This window comes from Fragaria vesca, linkage group LG6 (genome assembly GCF_000184155.1).
Source record: "Fragaria vesca subsp. vesca linkage group LG6, FraVesHawaii_1.0, whole genome shotgun sequence".
NCBI lineage: Eukaryota > Viridiplantae > Streptophyta > Magnoliopsida > Rosales > Rosaceae > Fragaria > Fragaria vesca.
In genome coordinates this window covers 10,076,366-10,098,719 of record NC_020496.1, presented here as the reverse complement: position 1 = coordinate 10,098,719, position 22,354 = coordinate 10,076,366, and the positions used below count along the sequence as shown (strand labels likewise).

The following is a 22,354-nucleotide window of genomic DNA, read 5'->3' as shown; positions in this document are numbered from 1 at the left end:
CTCTCTCTCNCTCTCTCACTCTCTCTCTCTCTCTCTCTCTCTCTCTCTCTCTCTCTCTCTCTCTCTCTCTCTCTCTCTCTCTCCGCTTCATATGACCCCTATTTCCCCCTACTGTAACAATCAGACGGTTAAACTTAAATACCAAAAAGGATAGAGAAAATACTTGCAGTGCATTAAACAAGTGTTGGTGTCCGTCGCATTACATTTAGTTCTTACTAGAAGTCTGGTGAATTATAATACAAAACAGTCCAAGTAGAGCCATATTATAACGAATGCGTTGTAGTCCAAGTGTACATGGTTCTAACAAGGAAAGGTACCATGTCCGAGGTTCCATTTTGACACTATCGACTAATGACTATCGCTTTTCCCTTCATTTACTATGTTTCGTTTCTTAAATCTTAATTGATTGGTTACAATACTAGGCTGATAGAGACTGAGGCCACTATTGTAGGCCACTATTGTACAAGTAGCGCTAGAAGTTATAAGAGCTTGTACAACTTCAGACCAAAGGGTCCAACCAAGTATTAAAATTTCTGCGATATATCTGATATCTCCTTTTTTTAAAGACCAATATATCTATAGGGGTCAATATCTTATATTTCACCGTATCTACGATATTTTCTCGATATTTCTCCGATACCGTCAAATATCGGAGATATTATATCTTCGATATTTAGGAAATATCTCCAATATTTATGATATTTCTGATATATCACCGATATATTAAAAAAATATCTGTAAAAAAAAATTGAAATGATATCCAGAAAAGAAGTAATTCCCTCGAGGTATATCCTAATGAAGAGTGAGAGTCTTGACTCTTGAGTGATTTCCGGAAGAGAAATTCCCTCGAGGTATATCTAAAATAGAAGTAATTCCCTCAAGGTATATCTCAATGAAGAGTGTGGGTCTGAAGTGATATCTAGGATGGAAGTAATTCCCTCGAGGTATATCCCAATGAAGAGTGAGGGTCTTGAGTGATTTCCAGAAGAGAAGTAATTCCCTCGAGGTGTATCCCAATGAAAAGTGGTGGTCTCGAGAAGATGATGATGAAGACGGTGGAAGCGGAAAAGGTGGTGGAAATACCAGGTTTGTATATGGACTATCTTCTACAGTTGGTGGATTGAACAATTTTTCATCTAAAGAAAATTACAATCATGCCTCCCATGAGGCCTCCCATGATCATGGCTATAGAAATACTAGGTATGGAGGGCAAGAGGATATCATGTATGAGAGGAGGACTAGAGGTCCAAATGATGATCAAGATATTGTTTCAGTTGCGCTAAGTTTTGAGTTTATCAATTTAGGTAGTGGGACTGGAACCTCAAATGAACCCTAAGAAGGCAACAATCAATATGGTTAAATGTTTATGGCTATAATCAATGCACGGAAGTCAGTGATTAGTCATCTAGTTGGATTCATCCTTACTATCCACTTATAGGGAAACAGTCGGCTGTTCCAAAAACATATATGATTATCACATTCAACACTACAATTTGTAGTATATGAGTCATATGTCTCGGTCTAATTATTGTACTTTTGTGGACCAGTGTGCGTCTTATCAACAACCTAAATTCTCATTCTGGATATAGATGAAGTTGATATTTGTAACATTTATATGTAAATCCAATAAATTAAATATTTCGGAAAAGAAAAATCATTCCTAAAATCCCGATATTTTTTCCCGGGTTTCCCCGATATATCCGAAATCTCCATTTTTTAAAGGACCGATATATACACCAATACCAATATTTTAATCCTTGGGTCCAACAGTAATGTAGCTGAATTTTGGCTGGCAAATTTTCCAAAAACAAGAGTAGACGATTATCACCTTGTGTCATAACGGCGGTATTCAGCTTCTCAACTACGATAGGCGGAATGTTGAATTATTTGAGATCAGAAACGGTACACATTTGTTATCGGTTATAAAGCTCAGTCCCTTCATACGGACATTGCTTTAGGTGAACATGGAATCCAGTGAAATTGCTTCACACACATGCAAAGTCTGGTTAACAAAGAAAATCAGGGTCATTGCCTTGGAGGCTCAACGCCTCAATGTTGTCTTTTGAGGGGAAAACAAAAAAGACTATCCCATGATGTCTTATGTAGGAAATTTCTACACATAGCACAGCTGGTGTACCTGTGTTGCCTATTTGATTGGTATATATATCAAACAGCAAAGAACTGTGCTACAATGAATTCTAACACTCTGTCGGTACATGAACACTTGAAGGTCTGACCCAAAAACATGATTGCAGGCAATAATAACATCAATGAGTGAAACCATACAAATGAGTACTAATCAAAAAGAAAAACACAAACAATGGATGGAGATAAAAATATTTAAAGAATTCCCAAAATTATGCATGTATTGCAAACCAAAGTCTGCTAGCTTGTCATCATGGTAAATGGAGAAACTAAGTAACTAATCTCATTCCAGACCTGTTTATAAAAAAACTTTAACTGGACAAATAGTAGGAAAAATGTAACTCTCATTATACTCATTTTCCAGCAACATCTCATCCATGACTCAAACTAACAAAATGACACAGATAAGTACCACAACAAAATAGTCTAACATGAAACATGTCTTGGATTTTTTTATAGCAGGAGACTAAATTACTGGGAAACACCAAGCCACTTTTGGAAAACATCGAACTCTGTGTAATCACTGTCGGAGATCATTGTTTGGTACCAGGCTTTTCCAGCCGCCTTGATTTTAGTAGCTTCCTCCTGGATTGAATTAAAATGAAAATCCATAAGTAAAAGTTCTAATATGAAAAGGTATATTATCATACAGCAATACTTGTTCAAACACTTCATAAACTTCAAATTCCAATACAAGAACACATACTAAGACAACAACATACAGATTTTCTGAATTCTACACACAGATCACACCAAGATTATGAAAGGTAATTTCAACTCCTACCCAGGAATTGCCATTAAGACAAGTTACTGTTGCTTTGGCATAGAGAAAACAACAACTAGACTATCACTGTAATCCGGACACTCAAAGGAATCGTCTTTATTGTCTAATAAATTCTATTACAAGTTTTTATAGCTTTCTATAGCTTTGGCATCAAAGTAAAACTGCAAATTGCCTTTCATTGTCTAATATAACAAGTTACTACTGTTTGGCATCAGAGTAAAATGACAACAATCAAGAATACCCTAATTGTTTGATTTTAATAAGGCAGCCTACCTGTTTCGGCTAAGGGCAATGTTATACACACACTGACACAATTTTCTCACACAATACAGCTTAGATAGCAAACTCTAGGTAATTATTCATATTTCCAAGCATACTTGTTTCGGCGAAGGGTAGTGTTATAAACACACCGACTCATTTATCCAACACAAGAGAGCTTAGATAGACAAACTCAAAATAAGTTTTCATACTTCCAAGCCGACCTGTTACGGCTAATGGCAATGTCAAACAAACACCGAATCATTTATCTCACACAAGAGAGCTTAGATAGACAAACTCAAAATAAGTTTTCATACTTCCAAGCCGACCTGTTACGGCTAAGGGCAATGTTAAACAAACACCGACTCATTTATTTCACACAAGAGAGCTGGATAGACAAACTCCAGATAATTATTCACATTTCCAAGACGATGGTTCTCCTACTAAAACTTAACATATGGCTGGGATATGAAGAGAGTTCTTCACCTATATTATACTGAGGAAGATATTCTGGATTAACATATTATAATTTCAAATGTAACAATTAACATACAGACAGACATAATTGTTCATCACTTAGTAATAATAATGCACATAACAATCAAAACATGAAACAATCACAAACCAAATGATATAAACAATAAAAGGCGAGACAATTTACCTTGGTGACCTTCCTCTTCTGTTCGAGCTTCTCCTTCTTAGACTTGAGGCGTTGTTCCTCAGCCAAAAGAGCCATCCTCTTTGCGGTCTTGGCATACGGGTTCAACCTAAGCATGGTGTTGAGGTTCTTCAATGGGTTCTTCTTCAATGGCGCCCTCTTCACATCCTTCTTGATGGGCCTAACAACCGACTGCACCTCATCTGAGTTGATGATCCTAGCAAGGTCAGCATTCACCATCTTAGCCCTGGGCAACACATACCCCTTCTTCTTCTCAGAAGCCTTGTCGAAAGACCCATAGATTGAGTCCAGCTTCTCAAATGCCGACTTGGTCCAGATAACAAACCGACCGAGATGCCCACCAGGCGCGAGCTTCAACAAGTTAAGCCTCTCCACATTGATGATATCAACACCGGGAATGTTCCTGAAGGAGTTGACAAGCTTAGCGCCCTCGCTGCAGTACACAATCAGAGGACCCTTGCGGTTGATGTAGCGGCGGTTCCTCATCTTCCCCTTCCCCGGCCGAATCGAGTGGCTGTCTTTCGCCTTCTCGGCGTCGTCATAAGCTCCAATCTGCTTCAGCACCTTGATAGCTCCAGAGGTCTTCTCCACGCTCTCGGCGGAGTCACTGATAACCAGGGGCAATTCGGGAACATTCTCAATCTTGTGACCCCTAGCCGTGACCAGAGACGGCACCGACGACGCCGCAATCGCCGAGACGATGGCGTACCTCTTCTGGTTCACGTTGATCTTGCGGTGCCAGCGGCGCCAGATCTTGGTCGGAGCGAACATCCTACCGCCGCGGCACATGTTCCCGAAGGCAGCCTGACCGGCGCGGTGGGTCCCGCCGCCAGGAACACGGGGGATGCGAGAGACGGCGCGGCCGGTACCCCAGGACTCGGCGGAGGTCTGGTGGCCGGCCTTCTTGGAGACGGCGTAGGCCTGGCGGCTGTTCTTGGAGATGTTGGAGTGGACGAAGGTGACGATATCGGGACGGATCGAGGCCTTCATGACGTCAGGGAGAGGAGCCGTCTGGGCTTGGTCGGTGGCCATGTCGCCTTCGAGGGATTGGACGGTGACGAGGGGACGGACTGCTGCGACGGCGGCCATTTTTGGGAGTGAAGGGGATGCGCTTTTAGGGTTTAGAGGCAAAATGAGAGGGTGGCTTGGAATTTATACGGAAAGTGTTTTCAGTGCTAGGGTTTACGGCTGCGACCGTGCGAGGCCCATTTCATTTTAAGTTTTATTAAAGGTTAAAAGTGAAATTCATCTCCAAAAGAAAAAGGTTAAGAGTAAATTAAATTCACAAACCAAAAGTTTCACAGTAAAAAAGTGTAATGTAACACGATAAGATTAAAAACAGTGCATTATATGATTTCTATTTGGGTCCCCAACATTTGTTTAGTCAAATGTAAAATGAGTTCTATTGATCTCCATTCAACTCAGAGCAACGAAACAGATATAGAAGGTGTAATTACATCAACAACTAATTATTATAACATCTAGTTACCCGTGACTCCGTGAGTAGAATTATGACAGATCGAGAAATTTTTTTATCACTAGATCATATGGTAACAGCCGTAACGCAGGAAGTGTAGTGCACAATGGTTTAGAAGACTAGCGCAATTGCTTGAATATGAAAATTTACCATGGACTAACATTTGGTGCCCTGGTAACGCATATTTGGTTCCAAGCAAATATTGAAAGCATATTTGGCCAAGGGCAGTGGCAGGTCGGATTTGGGATGGACAATACATATGTACAGTACTCTTGATTCATCTCATGTTCTTCCGTTTTTATTCTTATTTTTTATTTGCAAAGAATTCTGATTCTCGTAGTTTACACTTGCTTGGGAAAATGGTTTTCTATAACAAATAAAAGACCTACCCCAAAACAGATCTTACAAGATATACATAAACATCTGGAAGGCCTGAAGAAGATCACTATTAATAATCACTCATAGAGATCACCAGACAATCAAAACCTCCCAGAGCTTGAAATTCATTTGAATTTTTTCTTCCATTCAGCACCATCTAATAATCTCCTGGTTGTGGCTGCTGAGCTATAGTCCGAAGATCATATATGGCTGGCTGTTCTAGAACCACTATAACTTTTCTCCAGGACCATTCCTAATAATAAGAGAAATTACAAGCTTAATGTCACCACTGTTAAGAGAGCGAATTAGTGTATGATAGAAGAAATGGAAAATGCATACCAGTCAGCAACTGTATGTGCTACTAAGTTCAACATGAAAGATCGCTATTTTGGTAACCGGGAATATTTCCTGCAGCTGCCGTTTTCATACTGGCATCATTTGATACCAGGACCTTCCTCTGAACAGAACAATGACTGGTTAAAGCACATCACAAGCTGATATAAGAATACAGGTATGGTGAAGCCGAAATAAGTGATCACTAGTTAGTTATCCAGTTGAAGTTAAGGGTATACAACGAATAGATGAGCAGTCAGGACATCAGAGAGAATGAAGAGAACATGTTGCTAACCGTTTACTCAACAAGTGATTAAACTTTCATGATTCTGAATTGTTATTTCAAAGAGAACAGTTCAAGTAAATTTTACCAACATATCGAATCTGAGCCTCTCTAAAGTCATCTGAGCTTTTCATTCTCTACAGAATGCAGTTGACACATCATCTTTGTCAACTTATGAATTACTAATAGTAGTACTTTTAATACCAAACTTCATTTCCACAGAAAAAATAGCAGCTCAAGGAGATTGAAACCACTTTTATGATAATACAGAATTACAGATAATCCTTCAGTAAACAAAGGTCAGGCATGTAGTTTCTGTGAGAAAGCTTCATACCAAGGGGATTTAGCTTTGACATACTAACATTCGCCTTACATGACAGAAAATCACATTCATAATGACAAGTAATATCAGTACTTACAATTGGTTCAAAATCTGGGCTAGCCAAGTTGATGCTGAGGTTTCTCATTACCAACAAAACCTGCAGATATAGCAAATTTAAATACAGATAAGTCTCACCAGATTATTCATAATAACTATATGTCTAGAGTAGCCTCTGCTAAATATCACGTTAAGCCTATCATGAAAGTTCAGATTACAGGACTTTGTTTACAACAGCTTTTGGCCACAAAATGCCAGAATACAGGGTCCTTAGTATCCAAAATCTCACTAGTAATGGAAAAGAGCCAACATGCTTAGAAAACTTCAGACATCTAAATCGCATTAAGTAGACAGATGAAATCATTGAAAATGATATATAATTCCATTAAACTCACAGTTTCGAAATTGATGGGATCCATTTCCTTGAGTTTCTGAGCATGGCCTTGGGTGTCTGGATCAAAAACATCTCCAATGAAGCTATAAACTTCGGCAAAATCTGGAAGACCTGGAAAATTGTAGTATACTTACGTACATGAAAGACAGTCGACCAGAAGAACACTTTTGAAGTTTCTAGCCGAAGATAAACATGGTGAAAAATCATGATCTGAGAAGAGGCTTACCATGGCGCACATGAGCTTGTGACCCTTGCTTTGTTATCTCGGAACTAGGTAGGGTTCTACTTGAGCTTCCGATCCCACTAGGATCACATTTACTAATTCTCGCCACCCCCTTTGATCCAATACCAGCTGAATCAGTAACCGCATACCCCATAATAAGTTCTCAACAACACTAATCTAAGTGAAGTGACATGAATCAAAAGAAACACAAAAGAGAAAGTATACATGCCTTCCGCTGCTTGACGATTAATAAATTCTTCGTGTGACAACACAATTTGGTCTGGTCCAGCATTTAAGAAAATTGAAGCTTCATCCCAAGGACAATAGCCAGATGCAATGGCATTCATGGAAGAAGGATAAGCAAGTGATGCTTGGAAGGGAATAAATTCTGCCAATCACATTGAACAAGTAAGGATGAAAACAGATAAAGAGTTCCAGAAAAATATAGTATATACCACTATCTTAAAGATTGAACAACCATTTTTAGAGGCCTTCTGCGGGTAAGGATGCGAAGCCTTGCGCTTTGGCCGAGGAGGAGGCACATGCGCTGTTGTCCCATTCTTTTGAACTTTCAAGAAGTACTTCTGTGCATGACTTCTAATCTGCAAAACCACAGCTCTTAAGAAAAAAGAAATAGTTGCCCAAAATCAAATAAATAACCAAAAAAAAAGAATCACTTGCGTCCAAACCTGAATAACCGTCTTAGAACCCACAAAATCTTCAATTTTCTTCCAGTCACGATCAAACCTGAAAAAAAGAAAATAAAACTCACAAGAATTCAAAATCTACTCTAGGGATCTCAAATCTTCAGTCTTGTGTTATAGGCCAAAATATTTATGCTTTACAAATTGCTACAATTAAGAGCAGAGAAAACTAACTACGAAAAGCTATACAAATAAGCAATTACACCGGCCAGAATAACACAACAGTTCAAATTTTAAGCAAAATTTTTTCAATCTTCTCTTGTAACCAAAAAAGAAAAAATCAATCTACTCTCATAAGTCAGAGACGTCCTATCACAATCACTCTAGTTGACTAGTTACAATTTTCACATATAATCACAGTAGCTGAAAGATAACTAAAACTAACAAAATGAGAAATTCCACATGAAATAAACAGAGGAAATGAACTTAAGCAATACACTATAAAAACCACTGATCATACAAATTGAAGCATCTGCTTAATACAAGAGCAATGAAATGAATCAAGAAAAAGAAGAAGAAGGGAGAGAAGAAAGAGGGGTTACGGACAGTTGAAGAGCCTCGAGGAACTTGTCGTGCTCTTCTTCGGTCCAGCTCTCTCTGGACTTGGTGATGGTGTAGGGCTTCCGGACCTTCTTACCCGACCCGTCGGAGGACGACATGGATTGGTGATTGGAATTGATCATGTTTATCTGGGAAGCAAAATCAATACGAACTGAAAAATTGAATGTGAAAAATGGAACGACCAAGAGGGTGGTGTGTGGCGCGCTGGACTCTTGCGTATGTGTGAGGGAGCTTCAAAACTCAACTTGAGGCCCTCCTCTGTTTTGACCCCACTACTCACCTCTTTGACTACGCCGATTTAATCGCCTCACTCGCTTGAGGAGTCATAGTGTGTGACGCTGTGCACATGTTCCATTTCGTGTCATCCCTAATTAAGGACTTTGCTTCTCTGCTTGGCCACAGAGCGCTTAGATCTGCTTGGACCTTGACAGCAAGCTGCCACGTTATTTCAACGGCCATGAGTAAAAAGCATGAACAAAACAAACCATAGACCTCCCTTATTAGATCAATCTTCTTCTTATTTTATCTCAACCTCTAATAAAGCAAACAACTTTCACTCGATCATGAAAAAAGAGATTAGGAAGACCAACCGGTAACAACTCGTAGTTGAGACCCTGCAAGTCAAATCAAGAAAAAAACTTTAATTTATCTATATCAATGAAGCGAGCTTAATCTGAAATCAATTCATGCCTTTGGAGGTTAATGATGAACCCATAAACACAAAACAACTCCTTATGGTTGACAAATGTTACCTTGTGAATCAAACCAAGACAACAACTCAATTTATCCTTCTCTACAAATCCAGTTTAACACTCACTTGTTTACAATCAGTTTTACCTTGCAAATTATATTTCTGGAAGTCTGGAACCACACACCATGTTCGTCTTACCACCTTACTTTAAGTAGCATGACATAACCAAAAATCCTGCATTACAATATGAATTTCAAAATATATACTTTATTTTCATTTTTCAGCATTATTAGAAATTAAAAATATGGTAACCGATAAAGTAGTAATTGATAATGGATGGAGTAGCTCAAACTCTTATAAACAATAAAGAGTTTAAATTAAGGTTCACATATAATGTCTTATTTTTCCGATATGAGATTCATATCTGTAAGACAATCTACTCCATACATCCCAAAAAAAAAATTGCCGTTCGTGAACAGTGTAGAGCCATATATGGCTTTCTATTTCGTAAGTCATATTCACCTAGTTGTTTATTGTTTTACTTTTTGGTTCCGTCTTTACCTTTTCTATTCTGTTGCATCGTTCATTTTTTAAAATATGACTTATGATATACGTCTTACCGTGGCAACCCTTTTAAATGATTTCATGTATGCTTTGGAATATTCTTTTATTGTAAGCCATAGTTGGCAATGTAAGTTGCTCTAACAGAATCTTTATTCAGTCATGGAGAGACATCATTTACATCAATACCTTCACGTATAAGTGGTCATCAAAAGCTATGGTTCCAGTTCAACCAGCTCGGACCGAGTATCATCACTTGATGCTGACCCATCGGATGAACATGGGGGTGCAATCCAGGGAATGACGCAGCGTCGCAGCATCAGCGGGAATGACGCAGAATCAATGTGCCAGCGCCGCCGATGAATTGCGAACTAATCGCGGAAGGGGCCCCACCTCCGATTACGATGCTACGTGTAGCTCCCTAGTGGCCACTAGTACGAGTGCAGGGGGCCCACTACCAGAATCATGTCGACTCCCTACGTTTGGTTGCTGAAACAGCTGACCTGGCAATTCACATGACGATCCTATGGCAATGAAGCTCTGGCCCGCAACCTTGTGGTGCAAATTCAGCTAAATGGACCTAAAAAAGATATACGGACACGTGGCGAAATATCGCAAGCTTGCTGGGTTTTGGGTTAGGCCTAGGCTGCCCGAGCTGAGCAGGCATGAGTGGGACGGTTAGGTGAACCAGGTCATGTAGTCCCGGGTCTCATGTTTCCATCACATGGGCTCTCAGGCCCATATTATTTGGTAGTTATTTTTTATTTTCTTTTATGACTTAAATAATTCAAATACTACAATGAGTTTGTTGCGAGTCAAATTCACAAATTTTCACTTATAAATGGAGACTTATGCTACTACACTAAATGATACTAGCTATTTAGTTGCTTTTTGGCCGACACCTTTTCAATTTTTCATTCAAATTACTTGAAAGAAATTAGATAAAACCACGAGCACAATCGTTTCCATAAAGATCGAGATGGAAAGCATAGCTCGAGGAAATGGGGAAAGTAGCCATCCAAACGGAAGGAACTGAAACAAAATGTTCTAAGTATGTAGACATCGACTAAGAAATTGGTTTCTCGCTTACATGACTAAAAGAAAACAAAGTCAAACTGTCAAGTTAAGTCTAATATATCGGACAACAAACTTAGTCCTCCATGGAACTTGAGTGTGGCCATCAAGCACAATGATCAACAACCTGGAATCGTCTTCCATCAAAAGAGCTTGAGAAGTGTGACGAGAAACAAATTTGCCACTTCAATAAGTATTTTGAAGACATTTCTCTTGAGCATATGTACATAGACAATGGGTGGACTCCTTCAAGTAGCAACACAGTTCAGCCATTGACAAAGACAAACAACTTTACTGCCGATGCTTTAACTAATATTGATCATGGCATTTATAAGAGTCGTTTTTGGAATATGAGATTTCCTCTTTCTGCTCTATCTGTTTTTAATCTTATTAGTTTTGGTTTGGATTGTAAATAAGATTTTAGCTTATTAAAGATGAAATTCTCCACACCATTTGGATTTATATCTAATCGTGGTTGAGTATAAGGCTTAGTTTGGTATTGTGGTTTAAAAACTCAGTTTTAAATAAACAACCCCCAACATGTATTTTAAAATCGAGATTTTTTAAACTAAAAAGGTTTAGATAACCACGTTTTAAGATTTTACTAAACAGAAAATTTGGGTATAAATAAGTCAGCTTTGATCAGCTACTTCAGTAGAAAAATAATGACACGTGTCAAACGGAGAGAGGGCATGAGAAAATTAGAGGCTGGCAATCTCCGAGAGCGATAAGCTTGGGTATGAGAGAAAGCACCTGGAAATAAGCGAGATGCGAATCAGCAGATGGATATTCAAGCTCGATTAGGAAGCGTAGCCTCGCCTCACTTTCTCTGGATCACTCCAAAACGCAAACCTTCGTCTTCTTCTTCTCGCTCTTCGCCATTGAGACCTGTCTGCAACAAAAGAGGCTCCCAAGAACCCCGGCAAAACGGTGACAGTGGTAATGGTAATTCACAGTTTCATACTCCCTCATTATTGTTATTGATGCTAGAACGAGCAGCCAGTTCATATATGTTTTACATTTGCTTTAGTAGTTATGGATTTCCCAACTCTATGGCTAGTTGGCTGCTACGAACAATCGCTTATTCATTCATGCATAGGGTGATCAAGTTTTGCATGCTCTGCCCATTGAAACCGAAAAACAGTAAACACACCTGAGATGATCCGACTCCTGTGATCAGTGTGATGGTTACAATAAGAGCTTAGGGGTTGCATTTAGAGAAATGAAGAATCTGTTAGGACGTATCTATTATGTAAGCAATACGTGATGGGTAGGCTTGAGAAAAAGAGACATATGCAATCGTGCCTCTATTATGTGAGCAATACGTCTATTCATTTCACACCAAAAAAGAATAATATGCTTGGATAGTTTTGGCAATTCGAATCAATGATCGATGTTTCTGCTCTTTTTCCAGAGTTAGGTAAGTGTCATATGAATATAGGCATTGTCGGAATGGGGGTACCTTGAATTTAGTATGTCATGTGTTAGAAAGGCATTAGAAGCAGGTCATACCCGACTCCATGAATTATTCATTTATTCTGTGATAGTCTTTTGACCCAGATTTTGCCAGCTCTTTCATTTCTTAGTAGTGCTCCTTTGTTAGCAAGACATTTTCGTGCCTGCAGGAGATTCAAGTTAGATCAATAGTGATTAACTAGGTTTCTTTTTTCCTAGCATTTTTACTGGTTTGTTATTAAGTTGTGAGGAGATTTGCTTGAATGAAAAGGAGCATATCTCACGAAAGCTTAAGGCGGCTCCGTCACTGCATAGGCGGCGTGTGTAAGACAGAGGACCTATACCATTAGCCAAATCAGCCTTAGAATTATCGCTCAAGTTTTCCTGTAGTATTGATTATAGAAATTTGTTAGGAGGCCGGATGTATTCACCTCTTGCGAAATCATTCATCGATCATGTAAGTAGCGAGATTCTAGAGGCCTGAGGTGAAGAACTATAATGTGGTCTCACATAACCTTTTTTTCCGAAAGGCCTGAGGCCTGCACATAGCCTACTGACCTTGTAATTTTTGCTTGATTCAGCCTAATACTAATGTTAATATATCACTAAGCTGAGTACTATTAGCTGCTGATCACAAAACTCACAATGGTTCAATGTTGATCCACACACTTGATCAGGTGATAAATTCTCAACAGATTGGGACAAGGCCTGGTCAAATATCAAGAAGCAAAAGAAGAACAAGAAGGGATTCTTCTCACAATTCTCTCCCAACAAGTATGTGACCTGGGATCCTAGGCCTTCTGATTATCCACTATCTGAGGAAGTTGATCCCATCAAGAGGACAGAGAGGTCCAATCTTATGTTATGGACTAGCCCAAGGTTTACTTTAGCAGGAGCAATTGTAATTGTCACCTTCCTCTTGGTTTACACCATTATTGTACCATATCAAGGTAATTAATTTCAGTATTACAGGAAAATAATGCCTCATTTTGCTGTAAATATGATGGTATGTTGATGAGAAACTGCTATTTGGGGAAGCAATTCTAAATGTGACTTGTTATATAAGCAAGTCCGACAACTTGCATGTTTCATGCTTCGGCTGCTGTTATTTCTTCTCCATCCCAATTAGCATCATTTTCTGACTTTGGTTAGGACCTTAGGACATAGAATCAGATAATCGTTGATGTATCTAACAAATGGAATTATTATCATGACAACTTTATACAATTGTTATTGATATGAGCTTTCATTTCATTTCTTTTAGTGCACGACTCCAATTAATTCAGATGATGTTCAATGAAAGCTCCATTCCTCTTTTCTAACATCCATTATTACATTTAGACCTCGTTTGGTTTGCGGACTAAAACTAGGATAATGGGAGATGGATTCCCTCTCCATGTTTAGTGATCACAAGTTCGAGATAAAGGAACCTGTTTGGTGGGAATTAATGCTCAAAACTTGATGATATGTATCAGCTAACGCTCCAGATTTTGCTCTTCCCTTCCTGAGGGAAATTGATATATTGGCATTCCAGGAGATAAATGGGGCTTTAGTTTCTTTGGTAGTGTACATATATTTTAGTAGAAGAAGAAATCGATCGGATTATATATAGAAATTCTTTACATATAGAATTTTTGTTTGGATAATACATGACCGACCTGAAGGAACTGAGGTCAATATTTATGAGTTTGTTCTATTTAGATGTTCTGGTGAAAGTATGCATTTTACATTTTGTTCTTTCATGATTGATTCTGCCGTTGAAATAAAATCCTCTAGTGTCCCCTCCTGTCTGCTCTTCATAGCCAAAAGAAAACATACAAACAAACAAAGTACAAGGACTTTGTAGGATTACATGTTATAACCCACTTCTCAATTGCATACAGTTATAAGCCAAACCCAACTATTTGTGATGCTAACAAGAATGATAAGAAAGTTACTGGAAAGCACACGAGCATAAGCCATTGTGGTCAGCATAAGCCATTGTGGCAGCATAAGAGCTTTCTATGTTCTGCTTAAAAGTAGAAGCAGAGTGACCCAGAAGTCGTCATTAAGTTTGCCATTATTGATCTCCTATATGCTTCTCCATTATTGGTGAATGTAGATGATTATTGTGGTTTGATCCAATTATGTTTCCCCTTTTTTGTGTTCACTTCACCGGCCACGAGAGGACATCTGCGATAGAATTGTCTGCTTTTTGCACCACAAGAGCTTATCAAGTCATTTTCATAGGGGACAGTGGAGATCGACTCATTTTTAGAGAGAGGTTGATACAACAATTGTTATGTACAAGAACTTGTTGAGCTTGCTTGGTCGTGTATAGACCAAAGACTTTGACAGCTTCAAGTCTTCAATGTTGAGACAATGTGGAGTGTAGAAAATAAACGCGTGCATAGAATTTTATAAGGTACTTTGCTTCTCCATCCATTGTCAATATATAAGGTTTGTTAATGCACTAGATTCTTCACAATATCAGAGTAGGTAAACCTTACGTGTTTTGTGGAGTGGTAACAAGTTTTTCAAGCCATTCAGATTAGTTGTGCATGTTTGGTCCGATACCTTTAATTTTTAATTTTTTTTATCGACATCACACGGTTTCTTCAAAAGCTTTCAAGATTTAAATGGTAATCAATGTCATGGATCATGTCAGAACTCATTCTCTCTCTAGCCACAAAGAATAAATTGGGATTAAGTTTAATCAACATCGATGAGATTCGAATTTATCTACTCTTGTAAATGCATGTCAAAAATTTTAAATGACTGAGTATAATTTAGCTAATGGTCTAATCAACCTACTAATGATCATTGAAAGTTTCATGCTGTGGGTGATACGGATCATAGGAATCCAAAACTTGACATCATCTTGTGAGGATACATCACCAGCATTCTAATTAGGTGGACCCTTTGCACTGATTAACAGATTAAGTATGCAAATCCATATGAGGAAGCAACCTTATAAAAGCTTTGAAATAATCAAGATACTAATCGAAGTGAGCACAAACATTAGAATACAGTGCATTTTCCTCGTGCGTGTGCGTTTTGCAGTCACTCTCTTCCTCCCCATCAGCATTATAAAAGCTGTCTCATTGATTCATTCCCACATAAACAAAGTATAGGTTCAATTCTAGCTTTCTGTTGTTCTTCAACTCGAAATTCCCAAAGCAATGGCTGTATCTATTGCAAAAGCCACGCCTTCAAACACAATCAAATTCAGGCTTCCTCCTAAGCGAGGCGAGATCATAGCTAAGATAGTTTGTGAGCTTGTCATGTCGGTGGTCAGAGTATTTTCAAAAGCTGGAAGACGACTGAGCCGCAACAGAAAGGTGGCAATGGAGGATTCAGCAAAGGCTTCAGAAGCGCATTGATGTCTTCTGCCTCTCAACTCCTCAAACCTAACCTTCTTCCACGTTAGCTAGCTGCATGATAATCTAGAAATGCTGCAATGCTATACATGCAGCAGTCAATAATTTCAGTACACCCTCCAGTTCAAATTGCATGAGAAGTTTTGTAATTGTGGGTGTGCTTTGAAGCTGTGTATTTATCTATTCTTATCATAATAATCTTCTATCTAGCTTCTTACTCATTTCCATTTTATTTCACTGTTATTAAGGATCAATTTTCCTCAGAAAATTATATCCTGATTTGTGTATCGGTTTAGGCTTTGAACAAAAGTAATGCCAGTTATATACTGCAATTTGCGAATTGTAGACTATAACTACATGTCCTAGTACCAGAGTCCTCGTTAAGTATATATGGGCTAAGCTCTTGGTACCTTTTGATTCAGGGCACGAAAAATGGCAGATCGTTCATACCTTACTTCCTTTCCCTACCCAGATTCTGTCCAGTAGCAAAAGTCCTTATCTGCGCGCTTTCTATTAGAAGGAAGAAGCAAAGAGCTATGTAATTGTAAAACACAACGATTTAGTATCATTCATACCAGACAATATTGATATGACAACCTTATGAAATTGTTGCCTTCCAAGGACTTCACTTTGATACCTTGATCTGTGGTTTGGTGCATTTTGTCTTCACTTTACATTTTTATTTTCTTAAGAAATTTAAGCAATATATATTCCCGTACAGTACTGCAATCATATATGATCAAGGCAGCAAGCACTGTTTAGAAAATTAAATACCCAGTCGTGCGCATCTGTGACCAATAAGCACAACAACGTTCTTCACTTGAAGCGACTTGTCCTTCATTATGTTAATTAATCCATCTTTCCCAACTCTTAGAAAATCAAGCAGCACTATTCATAGTTAAATACTTATATACGTGATCATAGCTTTAGAGTTAAGCCACTAATGATTGTAATGTTTGGTTGGTACTTGAACCATTGTATCCCACTGCTCAACGGTTAAAAAGGCTATCTGGTTAACATTATTCAGTTCAATAGTTTTCCCTGTGACGGATTTAAAAAGTATTCAGATATATCAAGGTGTTTCGTATAAAATTCTTAACTTAATCTTGTTAAAGGAATTAATCAAACATCTTCCACTCCCGTTTAACGGAAGTTCTTCAGTGCACCATGGTTTAAGTAAATCGGTAGTCACTGACCAATCACAATTATTCATTTAATTCAGTCAACAAAATAACACATAACACTAACATCGATGTACGTTAACACTGTTAAAATGAATTGAAAAAAAAAAACAACACAATTAACATGGTAAAAACAATGAGGTTAGGGTAAATGTATTGCTAAGGTTAAAAAAAAAAAAAAAACCTACGCCCGCCGCAATTCGACTCCCGCGGCTTCCACCTCCACCGCACCACCGCTGACCTCAAACTTAATACCCCGAAAATTCATGTCTTCCCTAGACCCTAAAAGGGCAACAGATCTCACACTTCGTCCATCTACATCCACCAAATCCAAAACTTTTCAAAAATGAATCTGGTGTTCTTCATGATCTAATCAACCTCGATGACGTCATCGACCTTGATGTTGCCTATGTGCTTGATGTTCTGGGCCTTCTTGAGGTCGCGCTCGGGCTCCTGCCTTGATGACGAGGGCGGCGGCGAACGTTAACCTCGTTGGCGATGTCTTCTCTGATCTTGGGAGCGAGGGAACTGGCTGCGCCGACCCCGCCTCCGGTGATACGGACGTAGACTTTGGGGTTAGAGAAGCTGGGTTTGGGGAAGACGAAGAAGCTGGGTTTGGGGAAGACGAAGAAGCTGGGTTTGGGGAAGATGGAGAGGCAGATGACAACGTTGTTTCTTGGGTTTTTACAGGTGTTCGACTTTTTCTTTTCTTTTTTGTTACTAACGGACGTTTGTCAATCTGTTATGATTCAAGTGCACCACGGTGCACTGCATCCGCTCCGATCTGTAATTGACAGAATGACAATGGTAGACTAGTTTTCCAACTTCATTCACGCGTCTAACGAAATTAATCGACTCCCTGTTTGGTTCTGAGTTTCCTTCATCAATAACATGAGCATTAATTACCCAAAAAGATTCGACCATAGACTCTCTGAAACACAAGCGGTAACTCTATATTGGTTAAGATCAACTACTTGGCCGGAAAGCTTGATTATGCCATGCATGCATTCCCATGGAGTGGAGTACGTTTGTTGTCTTTGCGTATGTTAAATAGCTACAGATTTTTGCCACCCAGAACTTGATGCAACATTGCTAGGCTCCAAGGGAACACCAAAACAAGTGAGAATTCGAAAGACGTTTTATATTGCTTACCGGAACGTTTTCGTTTGGAATGTCTTCGTGTTGGTCACCTAAGGGCATTGCAGCTGAAAAGATTATAGTTTGGCTAGAATATTTTCATTCATAGATTCACCAGAGTTATATACAGAAACATACTACAAGGGGAATCAACTAGACTAGGAAACTAATCCCTATAATAAAGAGGAATACAAAAGGCAATATTATACACATGATTTCTTTCCTAACAGCAGCCGACAGAAAATGCTGCATCCGTAATCTTTGTAGTACTAGGGGGGAGCATTGAACTAGTACTACGACATTTTTCCCCTCGATCTGTTTCACTTCTTTGTTCAATCTAGGTGATAAACTCTCACCTTAGGAAGTCTGTTGGTCTCCTTAGGAGCTTATATATTGTTCCCCATGAACTACTATCGTGAATCAAGAATAGCATCCTATTGAGTTGAAAACATATGATAGACTGATAACAATAATTAAACTGTCATTTTCAAAAAAAATAATTAAACTGTCATGACAAGAGGGAAGGCCAGGAGCTTTCCCAGTACATATTTCATACCCATGTTTAACGACCCCATCCTCAATGGTGTAAGAAAGATCAGTACCAGACATCTGGAAGAACAAGACCATGTACACTAGAATACACAAAAGGAAGACATTTCAGGCGAATGCATCCTAAGATTCTTTAGTTAAAATACAATGATTTTTGTAAGAGGAAACCCACCGAAAATAGTTGCAAGACGCAAAAGCACCTATGATCCATAGGATACCAAGGCAATTGTTGGTGAAGTGCTACGATTTAAGGGCTACATGCGAGTCTACAGGACATAATATGGAGTCCTATGACTCGAGATGTATGCAGACTTTAGGCTGTCTCTCTTTTTGCTTAAGCACTAGTGCCTGGTTCTTGAATTGTTGCCTTTGATAACCTTGCTTCCAACTCGTTTAGCTCATTTATATCCAAGTCATCATCATCAACATCATCATCGATGTTGGTAACTTTGGCATCATCATCAGCTGTTGCTGAGCTCTTTGGCTCACCTCCATCAGCAATGTTACTAACCTGAAGTTGAACAGAGAGCAACGAGTAGAACAATTAACAAATAATCCAAGGGTTTCAGTTCTAGACACACATTATCATGTCAAAGGAACAGTGTAAATAGTAATCTAACTAGTAGTAATCTAATCTAATAAACCAGAAATCCAGAATTTCTCATTGTAACTGCGGAGTGTAGAACAGTAAATTCAAGCTTCTGACTAGATTCAAGCTAAGGCATAGGCAGTTTCAATTCCATCATATCACTACACCAGTGCAATAGCACATAGAGGGAGAATTTTGAGAAAGAAAGCTCAAAAGAGAACAAATAATAAGCGAGAACTGACCTTTTCAGCAACTTCAGATTCTTGATGTCTTTGATACTTCTCATATGCCTCAGCATCATCCACAAATAAGCTTGCATCTGACAAAAATAGTTCACGACCACTGGAGGGTGCAAAAAGTTTAACACATTAGCCAAACAGGATTCCCTCCATTTTATAAGAATATAGTCACTATAAATCCATTTTCATTTTTATCAAACTGCAGCTTCCTGGAGAAGCAAGATGGGGATCTGAGATAGAGAAGGGAAACACCTCATACGGTCATTCTTAGCCCGCTCTGCCATTTGTGAAGCCAAGCCAGCATCTCTTTCCGCTATCTTTTTCTTCTTCCATTGCATAAACAACTCGGGAGTCATAGGAGTTGAAGTTTTCAACTTAGCACGCTAACCACAGAAAGAAAACATATACTTGGTTAGTCACGTATTACAAATGAGGAAATGAAAACAATGATAAAGTGAAGGCATTTAGACCAGACGTTCAAGCTGCAAATGATAGAACTTGATGGAAAGGCTTTCTTTGAATAACCTGACTTTCAATCTCCTCCTCAATCGGTATCTTATCAGACTCTTCCTCCAACAGAGCTTTCATCTGAGACTTCAAAATATATCCTGGAGGAAGAGCATGCCTGTAATGGCAATCTTTACCACCATTGGGGCAGACCCAAAACCAACCATATTGTTTTCTCTCCACTGCTTCCAAAAAGTATTTACAAACCTGCGCTCATCCGAAAGCAAGAGAAAGAAAAATTTTGAAGCTCACCAACGGTTTGAAGATGTTTATTCAATAAGCATGGAGAATGTTGGGAATTTGAACACAAATTAGAGGCAATCAGGAGGAAAACTTACAATATCAGTTGGTTTGTTCATATTGTACTCTTTTCTCCTTGACTCCACCACCTTCTCCAAAGTCTCTTGATCCCATTCCTCCATTGTTTCTAATAGATAACATATGACATATAACTCGTAAACAAAATAAACCATAAGGAAATCCACACGTTCCTAGAACTCAAATTTGAATCGAAGTTTCTTTATGGTACCATTTTGACGCTTATCACTGTAAATATCAATCTTTTCTCCTTTCCTCTGAACATTCAAATCATGTGAGAACTTGCATTTGAAACCTTTAGCACACTGCCCCGCTTTGTAAAACTCGCATAATATAGACTTGGGATCAACACCTAGACACATAAGCATTAGCACAACATCAGATCTAAGTTCCAAGACAACATTTACTCATTTACACATAAATAGTCCAAAAGAAACAAAAAGCATCACTTACCAACTGGTACTTTTGGTTGACTGATAGCAACCTTAAATAACTCATTAAGTTCCTTGTCCTTGGCCTTCTCTTCCTCCTTCTTTTTCTGTCAATTATTCCAATGTCATAAACAAGACTTCTCTCAGTAGCTTAGTTAGGAACTGAAACCCAAAAGTAAGCATGCTGGCCAAAATCTAACCATCAGGTCTTTTCGGTCCAGCAAAGAAGGCACATTATAGCACAAGAGTCAGCCAATAACCAAATTTTATTCTTTTAATTGAGTGTATACTGATTACTAAATCTTAAACCCTCTAATGTTGTCCTCTCTGATTTTTGCAAGAAATCCTATATGGCTAATCTTCCATCTTTTCTATCTATTCAGTTTCCTAATACTTCTACTATCTAAACTCTAAAGTCCGAAATCGTAGACCACAATCAACCTTTTTCCTACTTCAATACAAAGGCCCTTTCATCTCATTCGTCTACGGCTACTGTAATGTACCTTGAAGTCCACATTGACAGATTCTTCCGCCCATCTCACCTCAGTTAGGTACCCCAATTCCCCTTATGCAAACATATGTTACATATCTGCTCCATACCTTTCACACAGGGCATTCTTCCAATTCAGACAGACACATATATGAGGAACTTAATTAGCCAATTAAGCCTGATTCCAAACCAGGGAAACTTGCCTCACGCCTGCATTACGTTTCGAGTATCGATACCATATGTCTACTACACATGATTCCTACCATTCTTAGAGCTAAGCAACCAAATTACAACGACTAGTTTCCTATTACCAAGTTTAAAATTGGCGCGCATACTTACGAAACGTTTCGCGGTTCGGACGAAACAAGAAACGTTTCAACGTTTCGATCGTGAGGGAGACCAAACCGCAAACGGAGTTAGAAATGAAAAGTCCGTCTATCCATCCATCAATCGATTAATTAATTATTGATTAAGCTAACTAATCAAGAAATTAAATTTGAAATGAAAAACACCACAAATTGAAGGTGGGAAATGAAACCTTGGCTGCGGTCTTGGAAAGATCAGGCATGGGCTGGACGGACTGCTTGAGAGTCTGGACGTACTTCTGGACATTCTTGCTCTTATTCTTGTTCTTGAGCCCGAAGGTCTTGTCCTCTACGATCTTCTGCTTCTTCGCCAAATCGGCCTTCGATTGCTGCTTCGGCGGCATCGGTTATCGGCATCAAATTGCCCCCCTTCGAATTTCCGATGATCGGAAATTTCCGTCGGAGTGAGTTTCCCAGATGATGGTACTGATCTGCTAATCTGGTTGGGGAGCTTTTGATTTTAGACGGCACGGGGATACCAGAAGCTTCCGTTAGTTTCCCGATTTGCCCCTGGGAAACTCGACGTGGCGGGTTTTTGAGAAGGTGGCGAGAATGCCCTTGTGGGAATTCTCCCGCTTTCCACAAACTTGGCGCCACCTCAGACCCCCAAACTCTGCGTTTCAGGAACAGAAGTGACAAATGTGTATTGGAAGTTTGACACGATAGAGAAAAAAACAAACAAAAGTGTGTAGGTTTTTTAGGGAGAGATACATATTGCATAGTAATATATATAGTTTAAGTTCAGCTCGTTTGTCACGTTAGCCTCAAAACGGAAGAATATATACATACATATATATATATATATACAGG

At 38.9% G+C, this 22,354-nt stretch overlaps 4 protein-coding genes across 4 annotated transcripts; 1 reads left to right on the top strand and 3 right to left on the bottom strand.

Annotated features, from left to right (window-relative positions):
- Positions 1-2,397: 2,397 nt before the first annotated feature.
- LOC101298038 (60S ribosomal protein L4-like) lies at positions 2,398-4,972 on the bottom strand. Its single transcript, XM_004302790.1, has 2 exons — positions 3,849-4,972; positions 2,398-2,730 (listed from the first exon to the last, which is right to left on the bottom strand). Exons 1-2 carry the CDS (start codon positions 4,953-4,955, stop codon positions 2,617-2,619), a joined length of 1,221 nt encoding a protein of 406 aa, XP_004302838.1. The 5' UTR covers positions 4,956-4,972; the 3' UTR covers positions 2,398-2,616.
- A 649-nt stretch (positions 4,973-5,621) lies between these two features.
- Positions 5,622-8,827, bottom strand: LOC101297747 (transcription factor ASG4-like). The gene is made up of 9 exons (XM_004302789.1): positions 8,584-8,827; positions 8,023-8,080; positions 7,812-7,935; positions 7,563-7,721; positions 7,337-7,462; positions 7,112-7,221; positions 6,757-6,816; positions 6,061-6,178; positions 5,622-5,974 (listed from the first exon to the last, which is right to left on the bottom strand). Exons 1-8 carry the CDS (start codon positions 8,718-8,720, stop codon positions 6,089-6,091), a joined length of 864 nt encoding a protein of 287 aa, XP_004302837.1. The 5' UTR covers positions 8,721-8,827; the 3' UTR covers positions 5,622-5,974; positions 6,061-6,088.
- Positions 8,828-11,659: 2,832 nt separating this feature from the next.
- LOC101304991 lies at positions 11,660-15,741 on the top strand. Its single transcript, XM_004305201.1, has 3 exons — positions 11,660-11,869; positions 13,057-13,329; positions 15,539-15,741. The coding sequence occupies exons 1-3, from the start codon at positions 11,707-11,709 to the stop codon at positions 15,739-15,741; spliced, it is 639 nt and encodes a 212-aa protein (XP_004305249.1). The 5' UTR covers positions 11,660-11,706.
- A 2,768-nt stretch (positions 15,742-18,509) lies between these two features.
- Positions 18,510-22,187, bottom strand: LOC101297458 (zinc finger CCCH domain-containing protein 11-like). The gene is made up of 8 exons (XM_004302788.1): positions 21,718-22,187; positions 20,712-20,796; positions 20,470-20,610; positions 20,279-20,367; positions 19,959-20,147; positions 19,686-19,816; positions 19,437-19,536; positions 18,510-19,116 (listed from the first exon to the last, which is right to left on the bottom strand). Exons 1-8 carry the CDS (start codon positions 21,886-21,888, stop codon positions 18,940-18,942), a joined length of 1,083 nt encoding a protein of 360 aa, XP_004302836.1. The 5' UTR covers positions 21,889-22,187; the 3' UTR covers positions 18,510-18,939.
- Between the last annotated feature and the right edge of the window lie 167 nt (positions 22,188-22,354).